Source organism: Thamnophis sirtalis, unplaced genomic scaffold (assembly GCF_051295495.1).
Source record: "Thamnophis sirtalis isolate CommonGarterSnake01/CBP01778 unplaced genomic scaffold, rThaSir2_p1.2 scaffold_3, whole genome shotgun sequence".
Lineage (NCBI taxonomy): Eukaryota > Metazoa > Chordata > Lepidosauria > Squamata > Natricidae > Thamnophis > Thamnophis sirtalis.
Window position 1 is genome coordinate 117,439,918 of NW_028261383.1, and position 16,179 is coordinate 117,456,096.

Here is a 16,179-nt window from a genome sequence, read left to right on the forward strand (position 1 = left end):
AGATAGTAACAAATAATTGTCTTGTTAAAAAGAAATCAAACAAAAAAAAGTTAATGTGCATATTGGGATTAGTCTTATGTTTTCTAAACTTTTCTAAGCAATTTTAAGATGTATGGACTTGCTGGGGAATTTTGGGAGCTGAAGTTCACACATCTTTAGGTTGCCAAGTTTGAACACAGAACCCTGGACTAGAACAAATAAGTCTGTGCCTGTCTTATGCTCCTCAACTAGGAAAAGATTCACCCTATTTTTAATGGGTCTTTTTTCTGCTTCTTTTTTTTTGGGGGGGGGGGGAGAAAAATGGAAAGTCCCTGATAGTTTATTACAGAAAATGTGCATGAATCCAGATCATTGTTTTGCCCTTTTTAAAATTTTCTTGGTGTAATAATAGTAAGAGCTAAAAAGGCTATTGTATTGCTTTATTCTATTCCTTTGGTTATTTTTCCATTTATTTTATCTTATAAATAAAAACAAGAAAGAATTCACAAAAAAGTAGCTTGTGCAAATCCAGTGAATCTTTTGTGGGAACTACTAATTTCCACCTGGCTTTAAATAGATAGTAGTGGTCCATGGAGTTGAGCTAATTCCATTCTCCCTTTTTAGACCAGTCGGAGTAAACTCTGCTTTACATAATGACTTTTTAAAAATATTCCTGCATCAAAACAGCACAGTTGTGGCATTTTATAGTGTTTGTTTGGCAAGGCCACTTAGCCACCCACGAGGCTCACAAATAGCCTCTGACTCAAATATACAGGGTGGCTTTGAGTGAGTTTATAGTGTAAATTTATTGTGCTTTTGGCAGCAATGTCAAATGCCTCCTGTAAAGGTCAAAAAGAGGACAGGAGTATTAATTAGAACTGATTTGGTTGTTTCCATTGTTGTTGACATCCCATCCTTGATAGTAGCCTTCTGCAGCCTTCCTGCATACCCTTGTTTTCTCGCTGCCATAGTTTGGAGGGTACTTCTTCCTAGCATTTCATCAGTGATATGGCCCATGTCTCAGCAGATACAGCTCTTGCTGCTGGTTGATAGCAACTATAAGGGTGTGACATCAATATGCCAGTGATCCTCATTGTACATTCAGGACTGGATTTACAAGCACTTTCAGCAACTATGCCTAGGAAGACTTGATACACCTCTTTCATATGGAGAGACCTATGCCCCTAATTTCACCTTCCCCAAATAAGAATCTTTCAGGGGTATTGGACTGCAACACAATAATCCCCATTTCTCTTGTCCATTCCAACTAAAACTGAAAGTACTCACTTCATAATATATCTTGTGTACTTGAGCTTTGCAAACTCTTATCTTTGAAATCAGATGTCTATAGTTTTGCAAACAAAAATATGCTATATTTTCAGACCATTGTTTATCTTAACTGTTCTTTATTGATTAGCCCTTGGGCCATATCAAAGTGTTTATCTAAACCAAACCAAACCAAGGAATACGTCTAAAAACCAATTCCAAACATTTAGAAGAAAGCAGGTAATCTTAATTTATTTTTATGGTTGGTTGAATTCTACAGTTAGAAAAGCTGGAAATGTTACTGTAATTTACTGATTGTATACACTAGTAGAAATAAAATCTGGTCAATATTGTCCTAACTTTTCTTTCCTCTTTTCCTTTCTAGAATGGCTGCAATCTGTCCAAGCTTTGATGATACTTTCTGTCATCTTCAGTGTTAAGTCTTTATTCCTGTTCTTCTGCCAGCTCTTCACACTCACTAAAGGTGGACGTTTCTACCTTACTGGCATTTTCCAGATCCTTGCTGGTAAGTAGAGGGGACAATCATGTGTTTTGGAATGCTTGCAAAGGGAAGAAAGCCATGGCTAATAATAGAAAGCAGGGTGATTTCACTCAAGCAGAAGTCTCTTCCAGCCTCTTATAACTTGGTGTTCTCCAGATAGGTTGCATTACGTGAATGCAAGTCCCATCCATCATCTTGAGCCAATTTCAGTAGCTTGCTAACAAAACACCCTTGTGTATCCACTTTGAAATGTGCACTTAATTCAAGATTATTTATTCCACATAAAAATATAAAATTTCAACTTCAGTTGCTAATCGGATATGGATATTAGACCTGGAGATTCAACAGGTAATGTTCTCCTTTAGTATTTCTATTTGAATATTTTGGTGCTGTTATATGGCAGCTAGACTGGACCTAAACACCTGTCTACGAATGTATACTGGACCGGTGTATAAATTTAAATCCATAATTTTCACTGAAGAAATAATCCTGCAATGAATTGATTTGGGATGATAATAATAAGAACAAGAGACATGTTTTTATTCTATCATCGTTTTCAGTATTTTGTATTGTGAAAGAAAAGAGTAGTTTTTGCTCCATTATAAGTGCCTCATCTCATCTCGGTATCTTATAATAATAGGTTTTCAGAGAGTTTGTAAATCCAAGAAATTAAACGTGTCCTTGGAGTTACCAGTATTTTAACAGATTTTTATTCCCCCCGCCTCTGTTTGCACCCTTGCCACATCTTGCATAAAACCCAATAAGAAAATTCTAGTGTCTCTGTTGAAATGAATTTTCAAATGAATTAATTTGAGAACTATTTAAAATAGGAATCAAACCAACAGAATTTCCAGTATTCAGAACAATGTTCAGCTGTGGAATTTATGTACAGTGTATTTACTGACCAATTAAAAATAGAAATAAATTGCCAGCCAAAACTAGTTTTTAAAGGAAAAAAATGAAACGTGGAAATAGCTATTTCTTTTCTTGTCTTTTAATACCAAGAACCATTATGCTGTCCCTCCCAAAAATGCAGTTTAATTTCCCTTGAAGTTGTTTCATCATACAGTATTAAGACATAAATATAGGGACAAAAATTTGAATTGGACTGTACTGATAACCATCTGTTTAGGAGAACATGAAAACTGAATAAAGTCTCCCTGCTCCTAGCATCGTAGAAGGAACAACATTCATCCAATGTACATTCCTGCAGTATTCTGGGCCAGCTATTAAACCTGTTGTATTAAAATGAGCTGAATATTGTATGGTTGTTTTCCCTACTCTGATGCCTTCCAGATACACTGGGCTACATCTCCCAAACATTGGGCAGACTTCCCAGCGATTATCATATTTCATTTTCAGCCTTGAAGTAGTATCAAGAATGAGTTGCCAATTCAGACAGTGAGTTTGCTTGTGGTAGGATTTGACTGAGAGTGTTATGTGCTGCTTGGTACATCATGTATCAGGAGCTAAGTTCTACATTGACTACCCTCATCTCCTTCCTTGAACATTCCATGTTTGTGTCCTTAAAAAGATTTGTTTGTTTGTTTTATTTATTTATCCAGAATGAGAGCTGCCTTGGCCTAGATAAATTTGCTTCCCCCCCCCCAAAAAAAGGAGGGGGTAGGAAATGTATTTTTTTTTAAAATTCCTGTTGATGCTTCTCTGTAGCATTCTCCAGATGGTAGGGAGATGATGGTGCATTTGTGAACATTCTATCCGTACCTTGCAATCATTGCTGGAATTATAGAATGTTCATTCTTCTTTGTAGTAGGATTAAGACTGGCCTTCACCCATCTTTTTCCTATTTGCAATTTCATAGGCAGGATTCATGTGAGGGAATGAAACTCAGTTTCTCTTGGGTGAAATATTTGAAAAGCATCCCTGGGCGGAGTCAATAAGGCAGCACTGGTTTCAAGCCATCTACTGTTTTATTTGGGAAAGCTTCTGCCCCCAAGCAACCTTTTGTTCTATGACTCAGGCTAGGAAAAGCAATGGTACAATGGTTGATTGGGGGTGGGGTGGTTGCTGTATAATTCAACCCCTGTGCCGAAAGGAACAGAATGGTGAGAGAGAGAGTAGTCTGATTTTGCTCCATATACTGTTTTCTAAGAAGTAACAAAGTGGATTCAGATAATCTTAAGAGCACATATGCATGTATAAGCTGTCTGGTGGAAGAATGAGGACAGAGATAAGATCAAAATGAAGCACCTGGCATTTTAGAACATTTGCTTCTCTTATTACTATGTGTAAAATTAAGTGACCTTTATGCAAAAAAAAGCCTTGATGCTATTAAGCATCAGTAGGCAATAGCTTCTTGGACTTTGGTAGGGATTATGTGACTGAGATAACAGTCTCAAATTATGAGCATGATATTTGTAATTTTATTTGACTTTGAGACCATCCAATTCTATCTCTGAGCAGCTTATGGAATGAAAATAATAATAAAAATATAGTAAAATGGAGCAAGAAAAATATATAATAGTAACAAAATGGTAGAGCCAGACAACACAAACATGTCAAACATCCACAAGGAACTCCAGCTACCATAGCTCAATAGCCCTCCCCATTTGGAATCCAAGCACAGGCAGTTCCTGGGTTAATAATGTCTAACTTAAGGACAGCCTCTAGATATGAACATGCTGCATATTATTAAAAATAGCACATGATATTCTCCTTCCTCCTGCCCACAAATTGCTGAAGTTTTGACTTTTTAATATACAGTCTATTTTCAACAGTGTCCAATGGCTTCTGAAAGCATTGTGTGGCTTCAGCAATTTGTCAGCTAAATAAAGGACAACATTGCCCACCATTTTTAATAAAAGGCAGCCCATTTGTAAGCATGAATTATGACTTATACAAATTTGAGTGAAAGAGTTAAGAACAGAGCTGGTTCTTAATGGGAGACTGCCTGTATTAAATTATGAGTTTGGGTCACCTGATATTTTAAGTAATATTAATTCTGTTCTTTTTAAACATTCATTTTTTCCGTTAGCAATTTAATAATCCAGGCAGGAGAACTTGGCAGAAATGTGATGAAAGGAATCCCTCTTCTTAAGTTTGCAACCAATAAGATGGAAGTCTTAGACCAAAAACAAATATAAAAAATGGTGATTGATGGTTCCCCAGCTCAAATCTATGGCTCATAACTTATGCACAAAGATATGCACAGCTCCAGAATCCTTATTTCATTCCTTCCATACAAGGGTATTCAGAATGGGAAAACCTAATTTGTGATATCAGAAGGGCCTCAGTTGAAAGAGCAAGGGGACAGAATGCCAGTGGAAAGATGACTGACTAGCATATTGATAAAACGGAAGGCATCTGTCAATATGTGCTTCTAGTTTTGCAGCAATAGTGAGAGAAATATGAGAGGTGAATTTCAGTATCACTATGGATCTGGAGTAGAGACCCACAGTCTTTGCGTTGCATATACTCCCAGTAGAACTAGGAAAATAACCCCAAGTGCTACCTTTTGGCTTCCTCTTGCAAGCAAGAAAGTACAAGACACCCACCTGCCCAATGAAACACCTCTCCTCCCCCTCAACACAGGCCAAAAACTGAGGTTGAGTTTTTCTGCTTAAAGTTACAGGTCCTCTCTCTCCTGCCGCCCCTTCCACAGACAATCTGTGCCTCTCTTCTCTAAAGACTGTAGATGATTTATAAAATGGCCATTGCTCTGCTTTATTCCATTCCACCCAAGCAGAGAAACAATAGGTTTTGCTTGCAGAATGTGGGCTCTGGTTGTGGGTGTCCACTTGCTGGCCCATAGAATGGGAGCTACATCAGCAGTTCATGAATTCAACACCTTCCTACTCTTGCATTTTCTGCAAACAAAGGGGGCAGTGTAGAGGGAAAGAAGGGCTCAAATATTACTGCGTTGAGGTGTAGGTGGTCCTGAGGCACATTGTAGGAACAGAAATAACTGGTGGCCCATAGAGCAGGTTGTGGAATTGCAGAGATCAACGGAAAAGCCTTGTTCTGGACCATGAATAGAAGGGCCATTGTGTAGTCCTGGCAAACTCTGATACTGGGCTTTCAGAAAAAGTGAAAGGGGGGAAAGCCCATCGAGCTGGTGTTGCTGAGCTGGCAATACAAAAAAAGCTGACCTTAGTGGCATTACTACACAGGGCCCTGATTTGAGCAGCTTAAATGTTGATCTCAGTAGATTAGATACTGGAGGCAGCAGGATGGAAAAAGAGAAAAGTCAGGCTTGGCTTTTCTGATTAGGACAAGGTAGGATTAACAACTGTGCTGGGGATTGCAGAGCACAGCTCCAGCCAGATTGTGGTCCTTACTTAAAGGTAACAACCTGAACTTAAAAATAGCACCTATCTATTGAGCAAACGAAGGCCTATTTTTTCCCCCAACCAAACAGTACAGAGTATCCTCTATATTACATCCCTAGGTCTTCTGGGACAATTGGGTTGGCCCTAAAGAAAATTTAGATGTTTTGAAAAGAGGGCTTTTAACCAAGAGATAATGATGCCAACTTCCTACCATTTCTTGAAGTCAGAGAGTTGGAATTGAGGGGAGGAGGGAGTTTCCTAAACCAAAGCATCTTTCTTGTTCTTTGTTCTTTCAGTCGTGGACTTGGTTGCTCATGTTCTTTCTTTCTCTCTTTCTCTCTCTCTTCTGCCTTAGGCCTGTGCGTGATGAGTGCTGCGGCCATCTTCACCGTGAGGCACACAGACTGGCATCCCTCCACAGACAATGCCTCCTTTGGCTTTGCCTACATTCTGTCCTGGGTGGCTTTCCCGCTGGCTATCCTTAGCGGGGTGATCTATGTCATCTTGAGGAAACGCGAGTGAAATGTCAAGGGAGGTCACTGAGACTTAGAGCCCTCAGGACAAGAGGTGTTGGCAAAATAGAAAATGAAAAACCAAACACTTTCTCCCCTCCCACAAACCACCAACCCCATCCACTCCCTTGCCCTTCAAAACCCACAAAGATATTAAGGGAAAAAAAGGAAGAAAGAGAGCTGAAAGAAGGATTACTGTATTCATTGGAGATGTATATAGTATCTATGGTTTAAAAAGCCTATTTATAACACTTTTTACATATATGTACAGAGTACTGTTTGCTTTTGTTTGTTGACCTGCCACCATGTTTAAAGCCTAAAAAAAAGTGCCTAAGAACTCTTAACTCCTAACAATGTAATGAGAGTGCCGCTTTTTCCTCCCTATCTTTATGCTGTGGAAGCAAGCGGATCCCTCCTCCAAAGCTTTCCACTGTCAACCTCAAGCCAAGCCCAGTTTGAGAACCCCCCCCCCTTTGGCCCCTCCAGCTAAGTATGATCTGGTAGCCTGGCACCTGCCTTGGCCCATGTCTGCATTATAGCCCTTTTAACTAAATGATGGAGACCAAATGCTACCCAGAAAGGGGAGGAACTTCTACCTGAAAGCAGATGGTGTGTTAAGAGTGGGTGAGCCCAGCTTCTCAACTTCTTGGGATGATAACCAAGTTGTGGAGGATTGAATGAGGTACATTGCCTCAGGGATGCAACCCAAAGCTCTTTGCCATTGTTACCACCTCCTAAAGCCACCAGGTATGATCACCTGAGTTGCTTGTAGTAGGACAGAGGTGATGCAAAGAACCTGAATTAGGCATCAGTCTTGGGAAGGAAGGAAATGTTCTCATATTTTAGATCAGCCAAGGCTAGCACGGAAGCTGAGTTAGTTGAAAGGACACTACGGGCGGGATGATGATCTAAAATAAAAACTCTGTAGTTTTTAACTAGCTTAGTGGTTCTCCTTCAGCTATGCCAGCTGATCTTCCTTTGTTTCCTGGAGAACAAGTGGGAAAGTGGAAAAGTTGAATGATGCTTTCCAAGCTCTATGGTCCACCCTCATCCCTTTCCCTAGATCCTCTGAATTCAGATACCAAATACGTGAAATGGTGCTATCTATTTACCATTCCTTATATCGCTAAGCCATTTAACCGTTGCTCACTGGAAATTGGGGTAACCATTTTGAGAAAAGCCAAGGAATAGGAATGATAAATAATTCTGTGTAATATATACAACCTATAACTGCTTTTGTATGTAGGAAAGTCGCTATCCATTATTATTATTACTATTTTTTTAATAAAGCACTTATAACCAAGGATTTTTTTTCTTGTTCCCTTCGTGGGCAGAAGGGAAGTAAGCAACCTGTAGAGCTTATAGAATCCACTGCCCCCCCCATCCCAAAGCTGCTCTGTAACCTTTTTCTGTGTTTCCAGAGATGCCTGGGAATGAACTGTACAGGTGACCTCCCAGAGTAGCAAAGGCAGTGCCGCCTAATCCTAAAACTCCAGGCTTTATTATGCAATTATTTCTCTTTGCTTTTCTGATTTTATACCAGCTGTGTGGACTAAGAAGCAACAAAATAAAAGCCAGAATAACTCAAGTGCTTTGGCTTATATTGCATCTCAATCAATGGTTCTGAATTAGCCTTTATGTTGGGCAACTGACAAACTACGGTAGTGACCTTCTTCACGCAATGTGCTATAAGCTATGATGTGGTTTACTTAGTTTTAATTAATAGATGTTTGAAACGAATGAATTTGTGCTTCATTTAGTAAACCAAGACTTAAGCCAATCCTAATGGATGAGGATTGGTATAGAAGATTTATTTGGTGCAACGTCTGGTTTTATTGATGGACTGTATAAACAGATTTGTATACTTGGTTAAGTCAGTTTTATTTCATAATATCTTACAAAATAAATTGCAATTGGCTAGATTCCCATCAAATATCCAAACTCAAACCAACCAGATCAGCTAGGCATCCTTATTAGTGGCTTACATTTTCTAGATCCATTCAACCACTATTGTGCTCAAGATTGAGGACAGACTTCATCATTATTCATTGACCTTAGAAGATGCTATAAAAGCATTATTTCATGTACAATGAAAGAACCCACTTTGAATCTTAGCAGAAGTGGTCTGATTTTGAATCCAAAATTCTGTGAATTCCAGTGCCTCAAATGTCCATTAACAAACTCATTATTTGTCTTCCACACTATGGTAAGATGACCTCCGTATTTGATGAACTACCAAGCTCTTTAATCCCAATTTAGGATAACCATTAACCAGAGAATGGTGTGGCTTGGTTAGCATTCATGGAATCCCTATCTGTGTATCTATCTGCACTCTGCAAAGCTACTCTTTTTAAGGGCATTCTTGTTAATTTACAAATTCAAGGAGATTTTAGATATTTTGAAATGTCTGATGCAAGACTACCACAGATTACCAACACTGTTAATGCAACTGTTGTATGGGGAGCTTGTGCTTGTAGATGGAGACCAAGCCTACATCGGCAAGCCCCACCTTAACCTTAAGCATTTCCCTGACAGGATTAGCCAAATTTCTTGCTTCCTAAAAGGCACTGGCAATGTTTGCAGTACGCTAGGAATATACTGACTCATATGAAGACCAATCTTCTCAATTGGTGTAGATTAGGAGCTGCAAGTTTTGTGAAAGGTTCTGCACTTCCTTAGACAGCCACAAGGCTACCTAGTGATCAGCTCTATCCTCTCTCCCTTTTCCAGGAGAAGTGAAACGAACTGAGGGAAAGGGAACTATTTTCACAAATCGTTTCAGAAAAGGCTGACAAAAATATTAAAATCTGTTACCCTCCCTGGGCAGGTTTTATCAGGTTGTTCCTATTAAAAAGATATGGTATGGGAGAAACCATCCAACTGACAGGACTCCAAATAGAACAGCATATGTGTGTGAAACTAGAGTTCAGAGCCCTTTTTTCTAGGCTGTGAGGGAAGATCAAGATGAGAAAAAAAAATCAGGCTATGATGACTTTAAGGCAGTGTTTCTCAACCTTGGCCACTTAAAGATGTCTGGACTTCAACTCCCAGAAATCCCCAGCCAGCGAATGCTGGCTGGGGAATTCTGGGAGTTGAAGTCCGGACATCTTCAAGTGGCCAAGGTTGAGAAACACTGCTTTAAGGCAATTAAGATTCAGAAGTATGGCTCAACAGAAAAGTAGAGTAAGAGGGGAATGAAAGTGGGCAGGTTATCTCAATTCTTTTCCACCTCCAAGTCTTCTTAAACTCACCCATGTCCTGTAAATGAAAACCTGCTTGTACCTCTGAAGGCTACATACTTGGGAAGCATACACCTTTCTGGCAACCTTATCATACCAGTTTTTGGTATTCAAAATGTATTTGAGATGCATAACATTCAATATATTAGAATTTGTTACTTGATTTTTTTATTCCTGAAATTTTAGTAATTCTTCAGAGTCTGAGCTCAGCCCTGAAACTATGACTGCAAATTTATCAGAAACCAAGCCATCTTTACCATAATACTGACACCATCTTGATTCAGAAATGAATTTCCTCAGGACAAACTTTTCTTTCACTTCACATTTTGTTGAACTTCCAAAATTATTTTGAATAGTTTTCACACGCAACTCACATATACATTCTTTATTTTTTTAAAATTATAGCCGCCTAGTGGTTTAAATTATAGCCGCCTAGTAATGGTCATTTCATTTCTTAGTAGCAAGCTAAAGTATAATGAAAGTCTGCCCTCTTGTGGAAAAATGTGGCACTACCACTATTCTTGAGAAAATGTGCATTTCAAAAGTATTCCAAATTCCCTAAATACAAACATGCAGGCACATTCTCTTCTTTATAAAATTTGGTTTTTTTTAAAGTGATAGAATCTCATTTGCTATATTACTCTTTGTGAATAGCAGGAATAATGAAAACACAAGTTTATTTTTCGGTAGGTTCTTCGTTGTTTTAAATATAGTTTAAATAATACAGTCTTTACAAATACTTTCATAAGAATTCTTGTTATGTGCAGCCAAGTAATATACTTTATCCATTTTTTGAAACTTGTATCAGTAAACAAGTATGCTAAATGCCTAGAAGTCAGAAACGGCTGCTTTGAATGGGTATAGCTTCCATTCCTCTAGGCAGGAAGCATCACAAAGGAACCTTCAGTAGAGCTATAGGCTCCTTCTAATGAGAGGTCCTCTTTGATGTCTGTACAGCAACAAAAAATGGTTACAAACTTCAAGTGCCAGTGATAGACTGCTATGCAACTCCCCACCACAAAGTTGGTTAATGGATAATTTTATTTGGCAGCTAGCAATATCTCTCTACATACCCCTTATTGGAAATAAATGGCTGTTGCTTTCTATCCTGCTTGTGAGCTTCCTAGAGACATCTGATTGACCAGCGTGGGACACATTGCATTAATAGGATTTTTTGATCGGATAAAGTAAAGCTTATTTCATTCTTCTGGAGGTAAGAAGCCAATAAATCAATGTGCTCCATTTGGTGTCATGGTGGTACCAGGAACAACAAGAGAATTAAGATGCTGTTTTTTGTGTATTGGGACATTCTCATTTAAAATGCTGATAACAGTTACAAAAAGAACAAACGTTTATTAGGATTGGAGTCAGCCAATCTATCTATGATTGGTCTTTGTGACCACATTTCTATACAAATACATTTAATTGTTCCTGTATAGAAATAGATTTTGAATAAGTATCGGAACTTGCTGAATCTTTAAATCTCCACAGATCTCTACAGAAAAATATCTGGAAATGAAAGTCACAGCAAAACATTATAGACTTAAGCAATACATAAAGGGAGACAGAATAATCTTTGGAAAGATTATTTCATGTACATTGCACCATGAATCTATACAAAATAACCCTTTACAAGCAAAACTTTGTACTTGTAAAATATAGATACATAATAGATTTAGCTTACATTTATAATTCTGATTTGGTTTTTTTCCCCGAACTTTGGAGTAAAAAGATTTAGCTGAGCATAGTCACAGTGGATCAAACGTGAAAATGCCACAACTGTTTCAAAATTATTGTCACTTAAAAAGAAGACGACCACCAGTGCTGTGAATTAAATGTAAACAACAAATGCTATCTAACCAATAGAGGGTGCTCTTGACCACTTATCGTTCAGTAATATCATTTAGAAGCCAATGAGTTTCAGAATAGCCTTGAACCTGTGAAAACTGATATTTAATTTACTTAAGGTAGTTTATGTTTCAGTTCATACACTACTAAAATTTAGTTTTGACTTAGTGTGTCATTAAATATAGACTCCTTTTATTCAACAAACTATGGTCAAGCAAATCACAGCTTAGTCTGGTATGTGAACTCAGTATAAATTTAGGAATTTTCTTTATTCACCTCAGTAGACATTAATCTTCCCCAATCTGGCATTCTCTGGGACTATTCTTCACATGCATTATACTTCACTTTAGTTATATCAGATGGCTCAGTAGTTAAAGATATTGTCAGCTGGAAAGTTGACAGCCCAGGTTAGAAATCCAAGTGCTGCGTGACAGGGCAAGATCCCGATATTTGTCCCAGCTCCTGCCCACATAGCAGTTCAAAAGCATGCAAATAAGAGTAAATAGGTACCACTTTGGTGGGAAGGTTACAGTGTTCAGTGCTGGCCACATGATCACAGAAATGTCTTCAGATAATGCTGTCTCCCTCGGCTAAGAAACAGAGTGTGGGTGCATTATTTGGAACACTGACACGGAGATGATAACCATCCTCGACAGTCGGAATCAACTGGACAGGGAAAACTCTTTATTTTTAGTACTATCACAGCCATTTTGCCTGGGGCTTCTGGAAGTCAAAAATCCATGACCTCTGGAGAGCGCTGGATTGGGCAAGATTGGTTTAGTCTTGCTAGCAGAAATTCTCAAAGACTGAACAGATAGAGGTGAGAGCTTTGTTACATAGAAAAACAAGATTTTCACAGGTTCTTGAAATGAATCAGAACAATGGACGAGATAAGATGTTGAACTAGAAATAGGAAGACCAACATTCTTACAATTGGAATTGTACGATTGACATTCATAACAATAGGAAGATCACTGGATGCCTTTCATCTTTCCGCTTGGCATATCTCCTACAGTTGTAGTTGACTCATTCACACTTCATTTGTTCTATGATTCAGTCCTACTTTGAACATAATTACCTCAAAGTACTTCTTTTATACCAAACACACAAGTTTATATTCAATGCATAGCCTTTGAGCAAACATTCATGCTTGATCCTATCTCATACTGTTTGACCATACACACTTCTTAAACAATCTACTCTTATTGAATATTTATGTTGCTGGTTTTTTGTCCCATGTCCAGCTCCCACAGCTGTATAACAAAGCAAGAAAATATTTTAGATAAAGAAGCAATATATTTTATATTGCTTCTTTTAACAAACATTTTTTTCCACAAATATATCTGCATTTGTACATCTGATTTTTTTCCCATTAATTTCTTATTTATTAAATGTTCTTCCAAGGTAAACAGATGGTGTAACTTGGAATTCTTTGCTCAGTTTTCCTCATCACACTCAAGTGCTTTGATCTTGGATATAATAATTTTTAGATCCAAACTTCTAGTTATATCATACAATATTTTTAACACGCAGTTAAAATGATTTTGAGTGAATGTTCTCAACCCTTGCCCTGGTATCTTTTTAATTTAAAAGTATAAGCACATTCATGTACCCATCAACATACTTCTCATATTACCACAAGCATTCCTTATAAATATCTATAAACGCATTAAACAAATAAAGCAATATTGTCCATTCTTGTCCTATATCCTGCTTAAAATTAGGTCGCCTGTTAAACAGGACCATGCTTAATATTCATTATACTGTATGCCGTTCACTTCATATTAAATGATTGACTGCCAAATCTCTGCAAAGCATTCCATAATTCAGACCTTGACTTACGACCACAATTGAGCCCAAAATCTATGTTAAGCAAGAAAGTTGTTAAGTGAGTTTTGTCCCATTTTATTACCTTTCTTGTCACAGTTAAGTGAATCACTGTAGTTGTTAAGGTAGCAATGTGATTCTTAAGTAAGTCTGGCTTCCCCTTGACTTTGCTTGTCAGAAGATCACAAAAGGGATCACATGACTCCAAGAGACTGCAACACATTTATGACATAATATTTATGACACAATTTCCAAGTGTCTGAATTTGATCATGTGACCATGAGAATGCTGCAACAGTCAGATAAAGGTTCCCCTCGCACATATGTGCTAGTCATTCCCGACTCTAGGGGGTAGTGCTCATCTCCGTTTCAAAGCCAAAGAGCCAGCGCTGTTACCTTCCCACCAAAGGTGGTTCCTATTTTTTCTACTTGCATTTTTTATGTGCTTTCAAACTGCTAGGTTGGCAGACGCTGGAACAAGTAGCGGGAACTCACTCTGTTATGCAGCGCTAGGGATTCAAACCGCTGAACTGCTGACTTTTCTTATAGGCAAGCACTGAACCACCTTATACTATACATACATAAATATAACCATACATAAATATAACCATGCACCATACATATATATACATATACACATACACACACACACACACACACACACACACACATGGTAAAGGTGCTCATCTCCCTTTCAAAGCCGAAGAGCCAGTGCTGTCCAAAGACATCTCCGTGGTCATGTGGCCGGCATGACTAAAGGCTGAAGGTGCACAGAGGGCTGGTACCTTCCACCAAAGGTGTTCCCTATTTTTTTCTACTTGCATTTTTACATGCTTTCAAACTGCTAATTTGGCAGAAGCTGGGGCAAGTAACAGGAGCTCACTCCATTATGCTAGGGATTCGAACCTCCAAACTGCCAACCTTTCTGATCGACAAGCAGAAGCTAACAAGGAAAGCAGGTTGTGAGGAGGATGTGTAGCGTTCCAGACAATCCTGGGGACTTTGCTCAAGCATCGCTTTTGTGCTATGTCCTGGATAGAAGGGAGTGAACTGCCAATGATCTTTTCTGCCATCCTCGCAACTTTCTGCACTGCCTTAATGTCTGAAGCAGTAATACTTCCAAACCAGATTGTAAATGCAATATGGCAGGATGCTCTTGATTGTCCCTCTATGGAAAGCGGTAAGGACAGGGGAAGGAACATGGACTTTTCTCATGCGACACAGAAAATGCAAACACTGCTGTGCCTGCTTCACCAGTGTCTCATTGTTGAGCGACCAAGCCTGCCTTCCTGTTAGCTGCAAACCCAGAATCGTCATGCTGTTAACCATCTTCACAGGTGAATTATTAATATGTAGAGGTGTGTGGCTGTGCCTGTCTTTTCTGAAATCAACAATATATTAACAATATATCAACAATAGAGTTATGAGTATGTTAAAATTTGACTTTGTAGAACAAGTGCAATTATATCTTGAGCACAAAATAAAGAATCAAGTAAACTTTCTTGTCAGAAATCCCCAGGTATGATAGTGAATGGACTCCTGGAACCACATGTGCATCTTCCTGAGATGTTAGTCCAGGCTAAGACTCATTTTCTAAGATTGAATTATATATACAGGGCAGTCCTCAACTTATGACCACAATTGAGGTCAAATTTTTTTGTTTTACTAAGAGAGAAATTTTTTAAGTGAGTTTTGCTCCCTTTTACAATCTTTTTTGCCATAATCGTTAAGTGAATCACTTAACAATTGTAAGTTGTTAACAAGTATAGTTGTTAAGTTGGCTGTTAAGTGAACTTGGCTTCTTCTTTGACTTTGCTTGTCAGAAGCCCACAAAAGGGGATCACATGACCCCCCCGGGATGCTGTAACTGTCACAATTATGAGCCAGTTGCTAAAGGTCTGAATTTTGATGATATGACAATGGGGGTGCAGTAATGGTAGTAAGTGTGAAAAATGGTCATAAGACACTTTTTTCAACACTGTTGTAACTTTGAATGGTCACTTAGTATAATCTTTATTGTCATTGTACAAAATAAATACAACGGAATGAGTTTTAGCCTCACTGGCACAAAATTATAGGGGAAACGAAAAAAGAAACAAAAAGAAAAAACTAGTCATACGTTTCCACATATGCATGGAGTGATTGTGGTTGTATTTAAAAGTCTTGACAGCCCAAGGATAGAAACTATCTTTAAACCTCTTTGTTTGGCTGGCTATACTTTGATGTCTTCTGCCTGATGTAGAAGTGCAAAGAGACACTGACCAGGGTGTGAATAATCTCTGAGTATCTTCCTTATTCTACTAAAGCAGCAAGATTTGGCGATGTCATCCAGTGGTGTCAGAGGGCAACCAATGGTTTTTTGTGCCGAATTGATCACTCTCTGTAGTGCCTTCCTGTCCGCAGCTGTTAAACCAGCATACCATACTGTAATACAATATGTGAAGACACTTTCTATGGTGGACCAATAGAAAGAGGTCATCAGCCGTTATTCCACCTGATTTTTTCGCAGGACTCTAAGGAAATGAATTTTCTGTTGGGTCTTTCCAATCACCAGAGACGTGTTGTTTTTCCAGGTGAGATCTTGACTAATAAGCACTCCCAAGAATTTAAAAGAGAAAACCCTCTCCACACAGCCCCCCTTGATATACAGTGGGGCAGGTTCCTCTCTGTGCTTCCGGAAATCTAGCACCATGTCCTTTGTCTTACTAGTATTTAGAT

The 16,179-nt window shown here is 38.5% G+C and overlaps 1 protein-coding gene across 3 annotated transcripts in view; it reads left to right on the top strand.

Moving 5' to 3' along the window:
• The window catches only part of PMP22 (peripheral myelin protein 22), a 31,148-nt gene extending 23,012 nt beyond the window's left edge, over positions 1-8,136 (top strand). For all 3 annotated transcript variants that reach the window (XM_014070193.2, XM_014070194.2, XM_087709812.1), the window contains exons 4-5: positions 1,631-1,771; positions 6,392-8,136. In XM_014070193.2, coding sequence (XP_013925668.1) covers positions 1,631-1,771; positions 6,392-6,558 — 308 coding nt within the window. In that variant the 3' untranslated portion in view covers positions 6,559-8,136. The remainder of the gene's footprint in view (positions 1-1,630; positions 1,772-6,391) is intronic.
• Positions 8,137-16,179: the final 8,043 nt, after the last annotated feature.